At 49.1% G+C, this 13,807-nt stretch overlaps 1 protein-coding gene across 2 annotated transcripts in view; it reads right to left on the bottom strand.

The window, feature by feature from the left end:
* Positions 1-10,893, bottom strand: part of LOC137342742 (prolyl endopeptidase-like) — a 30,170-nt gene extending 19,277 nt beyond the window's left edge. The window contains exons 1-3 of one of the 2 annotated variants that reach the window (XM_068006911.1): positions 10,830-10,893; positions 3,382-3,456; positions 834-967 (exon numbers count right to left, since the gene is read on the bottom strand). In XM_068006911.1, coding sequence (XP_067863012.1) covers positions 834-967; positions 3,382-3,456; positions 10,830-10,832 — 212 coding nt within the window. In that variant the 5' untranslated portion in view covers positions 10,833-10,893. Of the gene's footprint in view, positions 1-833; positions 968-3,381; positions 3,457-5,672; positions 5,758-10,829 lie in introns of those variants that run through there. The other variant, XM_068006910.1, reaches the window with a different exon arrangement.
* Positions 10,894-13,807: the final 2,914 nt, after the last annotated feature.

Genomic DNA, 13,807 nt, shown 5'->3' with positions numbered 1-13,807 from the left:
TGCTGACCCCCTGCTCCCACACCGCAACCAAGTTCGTTCATCAGGTACCAACCTAGACCGTGAGTGTTGACAAACTATTTGACCGTGTAGGGCATCTCAGCTGAGCTCGATCCTGTCCTCACTGCACCTTAGGTGCCAGCCATGGCTCAGTGGGCAGCACTCTCACCTCTGAGTCAGAAGGTTTATGAGTTCAAGTCCCAATCCAGAGACTTGAGCACATAATCCAGGCTGACACTCCCAGTGCAGTACAGAGGAAGGCATACAACAGGCAACCAACTAAGCGTCTTTAGAGGGCACTGTAACGAGTACCACTCTCCCCATCTACCTTCCAGATCTCTCTTTTTTAATTGCTTCTCGGGATGTGGGCGGCGTTGGCAAGGCTGGCATTTATTGTCCATCCCTAGTTGCCCTGAGAAGGTGGTGGTGGGCCACCTTCTTGAACCACTGCAGTCATTTGTAGCATTTTGATACAACCAAGTGATTTGCTCTGCCAATTCAGAGGGCAGTTAAGAGTCAATCACGTTTGTTGTGGGGCTGGAATCACATCTGGGCCCAGACCGGGTAAGGACGGCAGGTTTCCTTCCCTAAAGGACATTAGCAACAATCCATCAGCTTCATGGTCACTTTTACATTTTGAGATTTTTTAAGCTGAATTCAAATTCATGCTGAATTTATGAACTCTCGTCCTCTGGATTACCAAATCCAGTAACATAAACACCACACCATCGTACACCACAACGAGGCAGCTCCAACCCACAGTGCGACCAACTAGGCAGAACGCAGCCAATGAAATCACCTCAAGGAGTGACGGCACACCATGGTACAACTCTCACCGTTTCCCTTTCCTGCACGGGCAGCTGTACTTGGGGTAGTCAAACAGTTCCGTCATGCACTCCTTCAGTCTGCTCCTGACTTGACACTTTTCCAGGAAAGGCATCGTCAGCTTGTTCTGGACTTCAACAAATGCCTGAAAAGCACAGAGATGAACAGGTTACAAAAACAAGATTGATCCTCACCTCCAACACTGTTGCTTGACTTTTAATTGGAGAGTCTGTGTGGAGCAGTGGGCTGGAGCAGCTTTCCATCTCTCAGATCGTCAAATCCAACCTACACTGATTGAATGAAAGTCTTCTCAGTCTGCTGGTCTGTAATGATCCCAAGTGAAATGAGCTTGGGCACAAAATGGGATCCATTTGGTATTAATTGGCACTCAGAGAGGCCACAGATTGACAGGTGTGAGAAATCACACAAGGGGCACTTTTGGAGTTAGACTGAGGCACATTGTTGGGCCAGAGTAGAAGCATTTAATCAGCTTCTGTACCTGGTCCGAGAGTGTGTACTATACGTTCCATAAGTACGCTTTGCACCACATATACTCCACGCACCACATATACTCAAAGCACCGCACCACATATACTCCACGCACCACATCACATATACTCCACGCACCGCACCACATATACTCAAAGCACCGCATCACATATACTCCACGCATCACATATACTCCACGCACCACATCACATATACTCCACGCACCACATCACATATACTCCACGCACCACATCACATATACTCCACACACCGCATCACATATACTCCACGCATCACATATACTCCACGCACCGCACCACATATACTCCACGCACCACATATACTCCACGCACCGCACCACATATACTCCACGCACCACATATACTCCACGCACCACACCACATATACTCCACGCACCACATCACATATACTCCACGCACCGCATATACTCCACGCACCGCACCACATATACTCCACGCACCGCATATACTCCACGCACCGCACCACATATACTCCACGCACCACATATACTCTACGCACCGCATATACTCCACGCACCGCACCACATATACTCCACGCACCGCATATACTCCACGCACCACATATACTCAAAGCACCGCACCACATATACTCCACGCACCACATCACATATACTCCACGCACCACATCACATATACTCCACGCACCACATCACATATACTCCACGCACCACATCACATATACTCCACGCACCGCATCACATATACTCCACGCACCGCATATACTCCACGCACCACATATACTCCACGCACCACATATACTCTACGCACCGCATCACATATACTCCACGCACCACATATACTCCACGCACCGCACCACATATACTCCACGCACCACATATACTCCACGCACCACATATACTCCACGCACCGCACCACATATACTCCACGCACCGCATATACTCCACGCACCACATATACTCTACGCACCGCATCACATATACTCCACGCACCACATATACTCCACGCACCGCATCACATATACTCCACGCACCACATATACTCCACGCACCACATATACTCCACGCACCGCATCACATATACTCCACGCACCACATATACTCCACGCACCACATATACTCCACGCACCGCACCGCATATACTCCACGCACCGCATATACTCCACGCACCGCATATACTCCACGCACCGCACCACATATACTCCACGCACCACATCACATATACTCCACGCACCACATCACATATACTCCACGCACCACATCACATATACTCCACGCACCACATCACATATACTCCACGCACCACATCACATATACTCCACGCACCACATCACATATACTCCACGCACCACATCACATATACTCCACGCACCACATCACATATACTCCACGCACCGCATATACTCCACGCACCACATATACTCTACGCACCGCATCACATATACTCCACGCACCACATATACTCCACGCACCGCATCACATATACTCCACGCACCACATATACTCCACGCACCACATATACTCCACGCACCGCATCACATATACTCCACGCACCACATATACTCCACGCACCACATATACTCCACGCACCGCACCACATATACTCCACGCACCGCATATACTCCACGCACCGCATATACTCCACGCACCGCACCACATATACTCCACGCACCACATATACTCCACGCACCACATATACTCCACGCACCACATATACTCTACGCACCGCATCACATATACTCCACGCACCACATATACTCCACGCACCGCACCACATATACTCCACGCACCACATATACTCTACGCACCGCATCACATATACTCCACGCACCACATATACTCCACGCACCGCACCACATATACTCCACGCACCACATATACTCTACGCACCGCATCACATATACTCCACGCACCGCATATACTCCACGCACCGCATCACATATACTCCACGCACCGCATATACTCTACGCACATCACATACAAGTGCCACCAGTACAGCGGTATTGATAGAACAGAGACAGCCAAGAGAGTGTAGGTATGGGACAATCTGAAGTTTCTGGGCAATCTCTCACCTTGGTCTGCTCACTGTTGGGGTCCTCGAGCCAGGCGTAGGGATCAGGTACTTTATTCCCATGGTAATCATCCACCTGGAAAAATCAGGGATCGGGGTCTTGGTCATTTACATCCTTACATAAAACATTCAACACACTAACTGGGATAAGAAGTCAAAAGAGAAGACCAAGAGGACTTTAAAATGATGAAGGGGTTCGACAGGGTGGATGTTGGAGAAACTGTCTCCACTTGTGGGTGAGTCCAGAACAAGGGGGATGATTATACGATAGTCACTAACAAATCAAATCAAGAATTTAGGAGGAATTTGTTCACACAGAGAGCGGTGAGAATGTGGAACTCCCTGCTCCATGGACTGGGTGAAGCAGGTCGTATTGATACATTTAAGGGGAGGTTTGATGCATACAAGAGAAGGGATTAGAGGGATATGGGGGCAGGGTGGGAAGAGGCTCATGTGGAGTAGATCACCAGCACAGACCCGTTGGGCTGAATGGCCTGTTTCTGTTCTGTGGATTCGACGTTGTAATACTATGAAAGGCAACATGTTAATGAAATAAAAGTTAGGTTATTCCAGACTTCTTCACTCAGCCCCTGATTGGACGGCTCCCCCGAGCCAATGCAAGATAGGCACAGGTGAGGATGACGCTGGTCACAGCCCTGAACAACCGTACTGTCCCATCACAGCGAGTCCGTCCATGTGTCGACCACTCTCAGTGTGACAAACTTCCTGGCATTAGGCCTAAGTTCCCACCTGCCCAGTTTGACCCTGTGCCCCTTTGTCACTCCCTAAACCTCTCTCTCCTCCTTTAAGACGCTCCTTAAAACCTACCTCTTTGACCAAGCTTTTGGTCACTTGTCCTAATATCTCCTTATGTGTCTTAGTGCCAAATTTTGTTTGATAATCGCTCCTATGGAGCACCTTGGAACCTTTTAGAATGTTGAAGCTGCTATATGAATGCAAGTTGTTGTAATGGTTCAGTTTGAAGCTTCTCGCCAGAGTCTCAGGCTCCAGCTCTTTGCAAATCAGCTCAGGGAACGCTGCAAAAACACAGGTGCATTTTCCCGTCGGTGCTATTTTAGTCTGGACACTCTACTCCCTTGGACCAATTCCCTTGCCTGTGCTGATTTAATGCTGGTGTTACAAGGGAGCACCAAGGTGGTTCTGAAAATATATCCCACCCTCGTGCTCAATATTGCAGAGTCAGGGGCCGAGCACAGGGAGAGCTGGAAACACACAGGTCAGTCAGCATCTGTGAGGGGTCAGGGTTAGAGATTAGAGGTGGGGGCAATGGGGTCGGGGTTAGAGATTAGAGGTGGGGGCAATGGGGTCGGGGTTAGAGATTAGTGGTGGGGGCAATGGGGTCGGGGTTAGAGATTGAGGTGGGGGCAATGGGGTCGGGGTTAGAGATTGAGGTGGGGGCAATGGGGTCGGGGTTAGAGATTGAGGTGGGGGCAATGGGGTCGGGGTTAGAGATTGAGGTGGGGGCAATGGGGTCGGGGTTAGAGATTAGAGGTGGGGGCAATGGGGTCGGGGTTAGAGATTAGTGGTGAGGGTGATGGGGTCGGGGTTAGAGATTAGAGGTGGGGGTGATGGGGTCGGGGTTAGAGATTAGAGGTGGGGGTGATGGGGTCGGGGTTAGAGATTAGAGGTGGGGGTGATGGGGTCGGGGTTAGAGATTAGAGGTGGGGGTGATGGGGTCGGGGTTAGAGATTAGAGGTGGGGGTGATGGGGTCGGGGTTAGAGATTAGAGGTGGGGGTAATGGGGTCGGGGTTAGAGATTAGAGGTGAGGGCAATGGGGTCGGGGTTAGAGATTAGAGGTGGGGGCAATGGGGTCGGGGTTAGAGATTAGAGGTGGGGTTAATGGGGTTGGGGTTACAGGTTGGGGTTGGGGTTATGACCCTCTGAACCTGGTTCTGATGTGGGGTTGGAGTTAGGGTTAGAGTTTGTTTAGGGGTTGGGGGTTATGACCCTCTGAACCTGGTTAATGTGGGGGTTCAGACCCCAGACACTGACTGACCTGCTGAATGTTTCCAGCTTTTACTGTTTTTTATTTCAGATTTCCATTTTATTTTTTGTAGCTTTTTATTCCACTTCCCCCCAGTTACCGGAATTCAAAGTGAAACTGTCCCTCGGCAGCTTTCGGTTTCATTACTGAACCGTTTTTATATTTTACAAAATTCTCCACGGCTCGACCCCCCCCCCCCCCCGGACATTGACCCCCCGCCCCGGGCAGGACCCCCTCACCCCCCGGGATCACCCCCCGGGATCACCCCCCGGGATCGCCCCCTCACCCTGCTCGGGTCCCTCTCCGGCTCCGGGTATCTGAACTCCATCGCGCCCCGCTCCTGATCGGGAATCAGCCCGGGTCCGCCTCCCGCACCGCAACTGCCGGCTTCCGGGGGAGAGCCAGGGTTATCAGACACAGACTCAGACACAGACACAGAACCAGACACACAGACACAGACACAGATCCAGAAACAGACACAGACACAGATCCAGAAACAGACACAGACACAGAGCCAGACTCAGACACACACACACAGAGCCAGAGACAGACACAGAGCCAGAGACAGACACACAGCCAGACTCAGACACAGACACAGAGCCAGAGCCAGAGCCAGACTCAGACACAGACACAGAACCAGACTCAGACTCAGACACAGACACAGAACCAGACTCAGACACAGACACAGAACCAGACTCAGACTCAGACACAGACACAGACACAGAACCAGACTCAGACACAGGCACAGACACAGACCCACACACAGACACATACACAGAACCAGACTCAGACACAGGCACAGAAACAGACCCACACACAGACACAGAGCCAGACACAGACACAGAACCAGACTCAGACACAGACACAGAGCCAGACTCAGACACAGAGCCAGACTCAGACACAGACACAGACCCACACACAGACACAGACACAGAGCCAGACTCAGACACAGACACACACACAGATACAGACACAGAACCAGACCCAGACTCAGACACAGACACAGAACCAGACTCAGACACAGGCACAGACACAGACCCACACACAGACACAGAACCAGACTCAGACACAGGCACAGACACAGACCCACACACAGACACAGACACAGAGCCAGACTCAGACACAGACACAGAACCAGACACATACACAGAACCAGACTCAGACACAGGCACAGAAACAGACCCACACACAGACACAGAGCCAGACTCAGACACAGACACAGAGCCAGACTCAGACACAGAGCCAGACTCAGACACAGAGCCAGACTCAGACACAGAGCCAGACTCAGACACAGAGACAGAGACAGACACAGAACCAGACTCAGACACTGGCACAGAAACAGACCCACACACAGAGCCAGACACAGACACAGACACAGACACAGAGCCAGAGCCAGACTCAGACTCAGACACAGAGACAGAGACAGACACAGAACCAGACACAGAGCCAGACTCAGTCACAGAACCAGACTCAGACACAGACCCACACCCAGACACAGAACCAGACTCAGACTCAGACACAGACTCAGACACAGACACAGAACCAGACACAGACCCAGACACAGAACCAGACACAGACCCAGACACAGAACCAGACTCAGACACAGGCACAGAAACAGACCCACACAAAGACACAGAACCAGACTCAGACACAGACCCAGACACAGAGCCAGACCCAGATACAGATACAGAGCTAGACACAGACACAGACACAGAGTCAGACACAGACCCAGACACAGACACAGACCCAGATACAAGGCCAGACCCAGATCCAGACAAAGAGCCAGACATAGATCCAGATCCAGACCCAGACCTAGAATCAGATCCAGATGCAGAGCCAGACACAGACCCATAGCTAAATCCAGATCCAGAATCAGAACCAGATCGAGAACCAGATCCAGAATCAGAACCAGACGCAGAGCCAGATACAGACACAGAGCCAGACACAGATACAGACACAGACCCAGACATAGACCCAGATCCAGAATCAAATCCAGACCCAGAACCAGACTCAGACACAGACCCAGATCCAAAATCAGAACCAGACACAGTGCCAGATACATAGAAACATAGAAAATAGGAGCAAGAGTAGGCCATTCGGCTAATGACTTGGCCTCCACTGCCTTCTGTGGTAGAGAATTCCACAGGTTCACCACCCTCTGAGTGAAGAAATTTCTCCTCATCTCGGTTCCAAATGGCATACCCCGTATCCTGAGACTGTGACCCCTGGTTCTGGACTCCCCAGCCATCGGGAACATCCTCCCTGCATCTAGTCTGTCTAGTCCTGTTAGAATTTTATATGTTTCGATGAGATCACCTCTCATTCTTCTAAACTCTAGTGAATATGGGCCTAGTCGACCCAATCTCTCCTCATACGTCAGTCCTGCCATCCCAGGAATCAATCTGGTAAACCTTCGTTGTAATCCCTCCATGGCAAGGACATCCTTCCTCAGATAAGGAGACCAAAACTGCACACAATACTCCAGATGTGGTCTCACCAAGGCCCTGTACAACTGCAGTAAGACATCCCTGCTCCTATACTCAAATCCTCTTGCAATGAAGGCCAACATACCATTCACCTTCCTAACTGCTTGCTGCACCTGAATGCTCACTTTCAGCGACTGGTGTACAAGGACACCCAGGTCTCGTTCCACCTCCCCTTTTTCCAATCTATCACCATTCAGATAATAATCTGCCTTTCTGTTTTTACAACCAAAGTGGATAACCTCACATTTATCCACGTTATACTGCATCTGCCATGTTCTTGCCCACTCACCCAACTTGTCTAAATCACATTGGAGCCTCTTTGCATCCTCCTCACAGCTCACATTCCACCCCAGCTTTGTGTCGTCTGCAAACTTGGAAATGTTACATTTAGTTCCCTCATCCAAATCATTGATATATATTGTGACTAGCTGGGGCCCAAGCACTGATCCCTGCGGTACCCCACTAGTCACCGCCTGCCACCTGGAAAAAGACCCGTTTATTCCTACTCTCTGTTTCCTGTCTGTCAACCAATTCCCAATCCATGTCAGTATATTCCCCCCAATCCCATGTGCTTTAATTTTGCACACTAACCTCTTGTGTGGGACCTTATCAAAAGCCTTCTGAAAATCCAAATACACCACATCCACTGGTTCTCCCCTATCTATTCTACTAGTTACATCCTCAAAAATCTCCAGTAGATTTGTTAAGCATGATTTCCCTTTCATAAACCCATGCTGACTTTGTCCAATCCTGTTAATGCCCCTCCAAGTGTTCTGTTATCACATCTTTTAGAATAGACTCTAGCATTTTCCCCACTACTGATGTTAGGCTAACTGGTCTGTAATTCCCTGTTTTTTTCTCTCCCTCCTTTTTTAAATAGTGGGGTTACATTTGCCACCCTCCAATCTGTAGGAACTGTTCCAGAGTCTATAGAATTTTGGAAGATGATCACCAATGCATCCACTATTTCCAGGGCCACTTCCTTTAGTACTCTGGGATGTAGATTATCAGGCCCTGGGGATTTGTCAGCCTTTAGCCCCATTAATTTCCCTAGCACTTTTTTTTTACTAATACTGGTTTCCTTCAGTTCCTCCCTCTCACTAGACCCTTGGTTCCCTAACATTTCCGGGAGGTTATTTGTGTCCTCCTATGTGAAGACAGAACCAAAGTATGTGTTTAATTGTTCTGCCATTTCTTTGTTCCCCATTATAATTTGCCCCATTTCTGACTGTAAGGGACCTACATTTGTCTTCACTAATCTTTTGCTCTTGACATATTTATAGAAGCTTTTACAGTCAGTTTTTATGTTCCCTGCTAGTTTACTCTCATACTCTATTTTTCCCCTCTTAATCAATCTCTTTGTCCTCCTTTGCTGAATTCTGAGCTGCTCCCAATCCTCAGACTTGCTGCTTTTTCTGACAATTTTATATGTCTCCTCTTTGGATCTAATACTATCCCTAATTTCTTTTGAAAGCCACAGTTGAGCCACCTTTCCTGTTTTATTTTTGTGCCAGACAGGAATAAATAATTGTTGTAATTCCTGCACACATTCTTTAAATATTAGCCATGGCCTATCCACCGTCATCCCTTTTAGTAAAGTTCCCCAATCTATCATAGCCAACTCGCACCTCATACTTTCGTAATTTGCTTTATTTAGATTCAGGACCCTAGTTTCTGATTCAACTACTTCACTCTCCATCTTAATGAGGAATTCTATCATGTTATGGTCACTCTTCCCTAAGGGACCCCGCACAACAAGATTGTTAATTAATCCTTTCTTATTGCACAATACCCAGTCTAGGATCGCCTGTTCTCCAGTTGGTTCCTCAACGTATTGGTCTGGAAAACCATCATATACACACTCCAGGAATTCCTCCCCCACGGTATCATTGCTAATTTGGTTTGACCAATCTATGTAGATTAAAGTCACCCATGATTATAGTTGTACCCTTCTTGCATACGTCTCTAATTTCCTGTTTAATGCCCTCCCCTACATCTCCACTACTGTTTGGGGGCCTATAGACAACCCTCACCAATGTTTTCTGCCCCTTGGTGTTTCTTAGCTCCACCCATACAGATTCCACATCGTGATTTTCCGAGCCAATATCCTTCCTCACTGTTGCATTGATTTCCTCCTTTACTAACAACGCTACCCCACCTCCTTTCCCCTTTTCCCTGTCCTTCCTAAATATTGAATACCCCTGGATGTTCAGTTCCCATCCTTGGTCATCCTGCAGCCATGTCTCCGTAATCGCAACTATATCATAACCGTTAATATCTATCTGCGCCGTTAATTCATCTAGCTTATTGCGAATGCTCCGCGCATTTAGACACAATGCCTTTAGACTTGTCTTTTTAAGATTGCTAGTCATCTTAGTTTTATTTTGCACTATGGCCCTTTTTGTTTTTCGCCCTTGTTTTCTCTGCCTTCCACTATTGCTTCTTCCCTTTCTGTCTTTTGTTTCTATCCTTGTTTCCCCCTCCTCTGTCTCCCTGCTCAGGTTCCCATCCCCCTGCCATTCTAGTTTAAACCTTCCCCAACAGCACCAGCAAACACCCCCGCGAGGACATTGGTCCCGGTCCTGCTCGGGTGTAACCCGTCCCGCTTGTACAGGTCCCACCTTCCCCAGAACCGGTCCCAATGTCCCAGGAATCTAAATCCCTCCCTCCTACACCATCCCTGCAGCCATGCATTCATCTGGCCTATTCTCCTGTTCCTATACTCACTAGCACGTGGCACCGGTAGTAATCCTGAGATCACTACCTTTGAGGTTCTGCTTTTTAATTTATCTCCTAACTCCTTAAATTCATCTTGCAGGACCTCATCCCTTTTTTTACCTATGTCGTTGGTACCGATATGGACCACGACTACTGGCTCTTGCTGCACCCGCCCCTTCCAGAATGCCCTGCAGCCGCTCCGTGACATCCTTGACCCGAGCACCAGGGAGGCAACATACCATCCTGACGCAGATCCACAGGCACAGCCAGAACCAGATCCAGATCCAGACCCAGATCTAGAGACCGAGCCAAACCCAGACCCACTCACAGATCCAGACGCAGTGCCAGACGCAGAGCTTTGCCTCAGCTGGAAGCAGACATGGGCAGTCGGGCACATCCCATCATCCCTGGGCGAGGGAAATAAATGTGTAACTGAGAGCGAGTGGGATCACTGCTTCATGGAGCTAATTAATTCACTTTTGGTTCGGGAGTAGCTGTTTGGACTTTGCACCCAAACTAAACCTGAGGCTGGCTTACTCTTTTTGCTTGGGTGTAATTAATGATCTGGACGCAGGGTTAGAGGGAAATCGGTTGATGGGGATCGCCCCTGGTAACAGAGCCTGTTCCTTTAAATTAAGGGGGAACAAACTGAAAATTGAGAGCCTCCCACTCAGAAGCCTGTCCCTTTCCCAGGAAAACACTTAGATCCGAACACCAGCCAGCAAAATCCTTCCTAGGCTCGCGGGCCGTGTTTTTTCGATTGCATCTCTGTGAAGTGTCTCAGGACGTTTTTCTGTGTTAAAGGCACTTCATAAAAGCACGTTGTTGCTCAGGGTGAAGGTCCCCCGGCCAGAAAGGCGAATCGATGGGGTGAGACTTACTCAGGTCACAGGCTGGTGAGGGAAGCTTCACATTAGCAGAACGGGGGGAAATCTGAGGGTCACTGTTGGGGCAGTGTAGAGGGAGCTTTACTCTGTATCTAACCCTGTACCTGCCCTGGGAGTGTTTGATGGGACAGTGTAGAGGGAGCTTTACTCTGTATCTAACCCGTGCTGTACCTGCCCTGGGAGTGTTTGATGGGACAGTGTAGAGGGAGCTTTACTCTGTATCTAACCCTGTACCTGCCCTGGGAGTGTTTGACGGGACAGTGTAGAGGGAGCTTTACTCTGTATCTAACCCTGTACCTGCCCTGGGAGTGTTTGATGGGACAGTGTAGAGGGAGCTTTACTCTGTATCTAACCCTGTACCTGCCCTGGGAGTGTTTGATGGGACAGTGTAGAGGGAGCTTTACTCTGTATCTAACCCTGTACCTGCCCTGGGAGTGTTTGATGGGACAGTGTAGAGGGAGCTTTACTCTGTATCTAACCCTGTACCTGCCCTGGGAGTGTTTGATGGGACAGTGTAGAGGGAGCTTTACTCTGTATCTAACCCTGTACCTGCCCTGGGAGTGTTTGATGGGACAGTGTAGAGGGAGCTTTACTCTGTATCTAACCCTGTACCTGCCCTGGGAGTGTCTGATGGGACAGTGTAGAGGGAGCTTTACTCTGTATCTAACCCGTGCTGTATCCGCTCTGGGACAAGCACCATGGGATATTTTACATTGACTGTATCATAGGAACACACAAACAGGGCCTCAGTTTTACATCTCATGTGAAAGACGGCCCCTCCGATAGTGCAGCGCTCCCTTAGTACTGCATTGAAGTGTTGGCCTGGATTATGAGCGGGGATCCTGGCTGATTTTTCTCTCCCAACCCCTGAGATACCAAGACCTACTGAAGTGTGCGATGGGGTGGAGGTCAGTTAGGTCAGTACAGACCGAGGACCGACCCTGGTGAATTATCCATCACCAGTCCTGGCAACGACTCCAGACACCAGCGAGCTGGGAATTTCCAAGTCTTTGATTGTGATTTGGTGACATCATGTGGCCAAAAGCCGCAGTGCACTGGTCCCCGCCGAAGCCCCTGTCATTTCCTGGCTCGCCAGCTGCAAACAGCTGCTTTCACAGTATCCCCGATGGTTCGGTGCACATGCTCAGTGTAACTCTGCCCCATTTATCGAGTCACAACAGCCCTCGGTGAAAAAAACAACTTGAAGTAAAATCAAACCCAACACAAAGGAAATAATTAATTTGCATTTATATAGTGCCTTTCATGACCTCAGGATGCTTTTACAACCAATGAAGTACTTTTTGAAGTGTAGTCACTGTTGTAATGTTGGAAACACGGCAGCCAATTTGTGCACAGCAAGATCCCACAAACAGCAATGAGATAATAACCAGGTAACCGTTGGTTGAGGGATAAATATTGACCAGGACACCGGGGAGAACTCACCTACTTTTCTTTAAAATAGTGTCATGGGATCTTTTACATCCACTTGAGAAGGCAGACGTCTGTTTAACGTCTCATCCGAAAGACGGCACCTCTGACAGTGCAGCACTCCCTCAGTACTGCCCTGTTTCTGGAGTGGGACTTGAACCCACGACATTCTGACTCAGGAGAGAGTGCCGCCCACTGAGACACGGCTGACACTTCAAAGGATGAACTAATGACCTGAAAATTGGGTACAATACAAATGAGACACACCAATCCCCTCTCTCGATTCTTGGATCAGTGTTCCCGTAGGTCTATATAAATACAAACATTTCTTTCTTTCCTGATTGTTGTCCATTGACTCCTGCTGGAAAGTCCCTGGAAATCAGTGAGAATGGGCTTAGGCTTTGTTGTGATGCTCCGCAGAGTCGGATAGCCTGCCGACAATCACTGTCTGTACCCAAGCTACCGAGGCATTGACTATTGTGGAACCTGTCCCACAGCAAGAGAATTCCAAATGGAAACTTACATTGATTCTGTCTCAGGATAATCTGTCCGTGGGCAACATTGAATATGAATTCAGTTTTTAAAAAAAACCTGGAAGTAAAAATCTGGTCTCAGTAAAAGTGACCGTGAAGCTGTCAGATTGTCGTTAAAAACCCAACTGGTTCACTGATATCCTTTAGGGGAAGGAAACCTGCCGTCCTTACCCGGTCTGGGCCTATAGGTGACTCCAGTCCCACACCAACGTGGTTGACTCTAAATTGCCCTCTGAAATGGTCCAGCAAAGCCACTCAGTTGTATCAAAACCATTACGAGTGGTTCAAGCAGAAGGCGGCCGACCGCCACCTCCTCAGGGATAACTAGGGATGGGCAATAAATGCCGGCCTTGCCAGCGGCGCCCACAT

Source organism: Heptranchias perlo, chromosome 26 (assembly GCF_035084215.1).
Source record: "Heptranchias perlo isolate sHepPer1 chromosome 26, sHepPer1.hap1, whole genome shotgun sequence".
NCBI lineage: Eukaryota > Metazoa > Chordata > Chondrichthyes > Hexanchiformes > Hexanchidae > Heptranchias > Heptranchias perlo.
The sequence above is the reverse complement of the archived record's forward strand: the minus strand, read 5'-3'. Positions and strand labels throughout refer to the sequence as shown.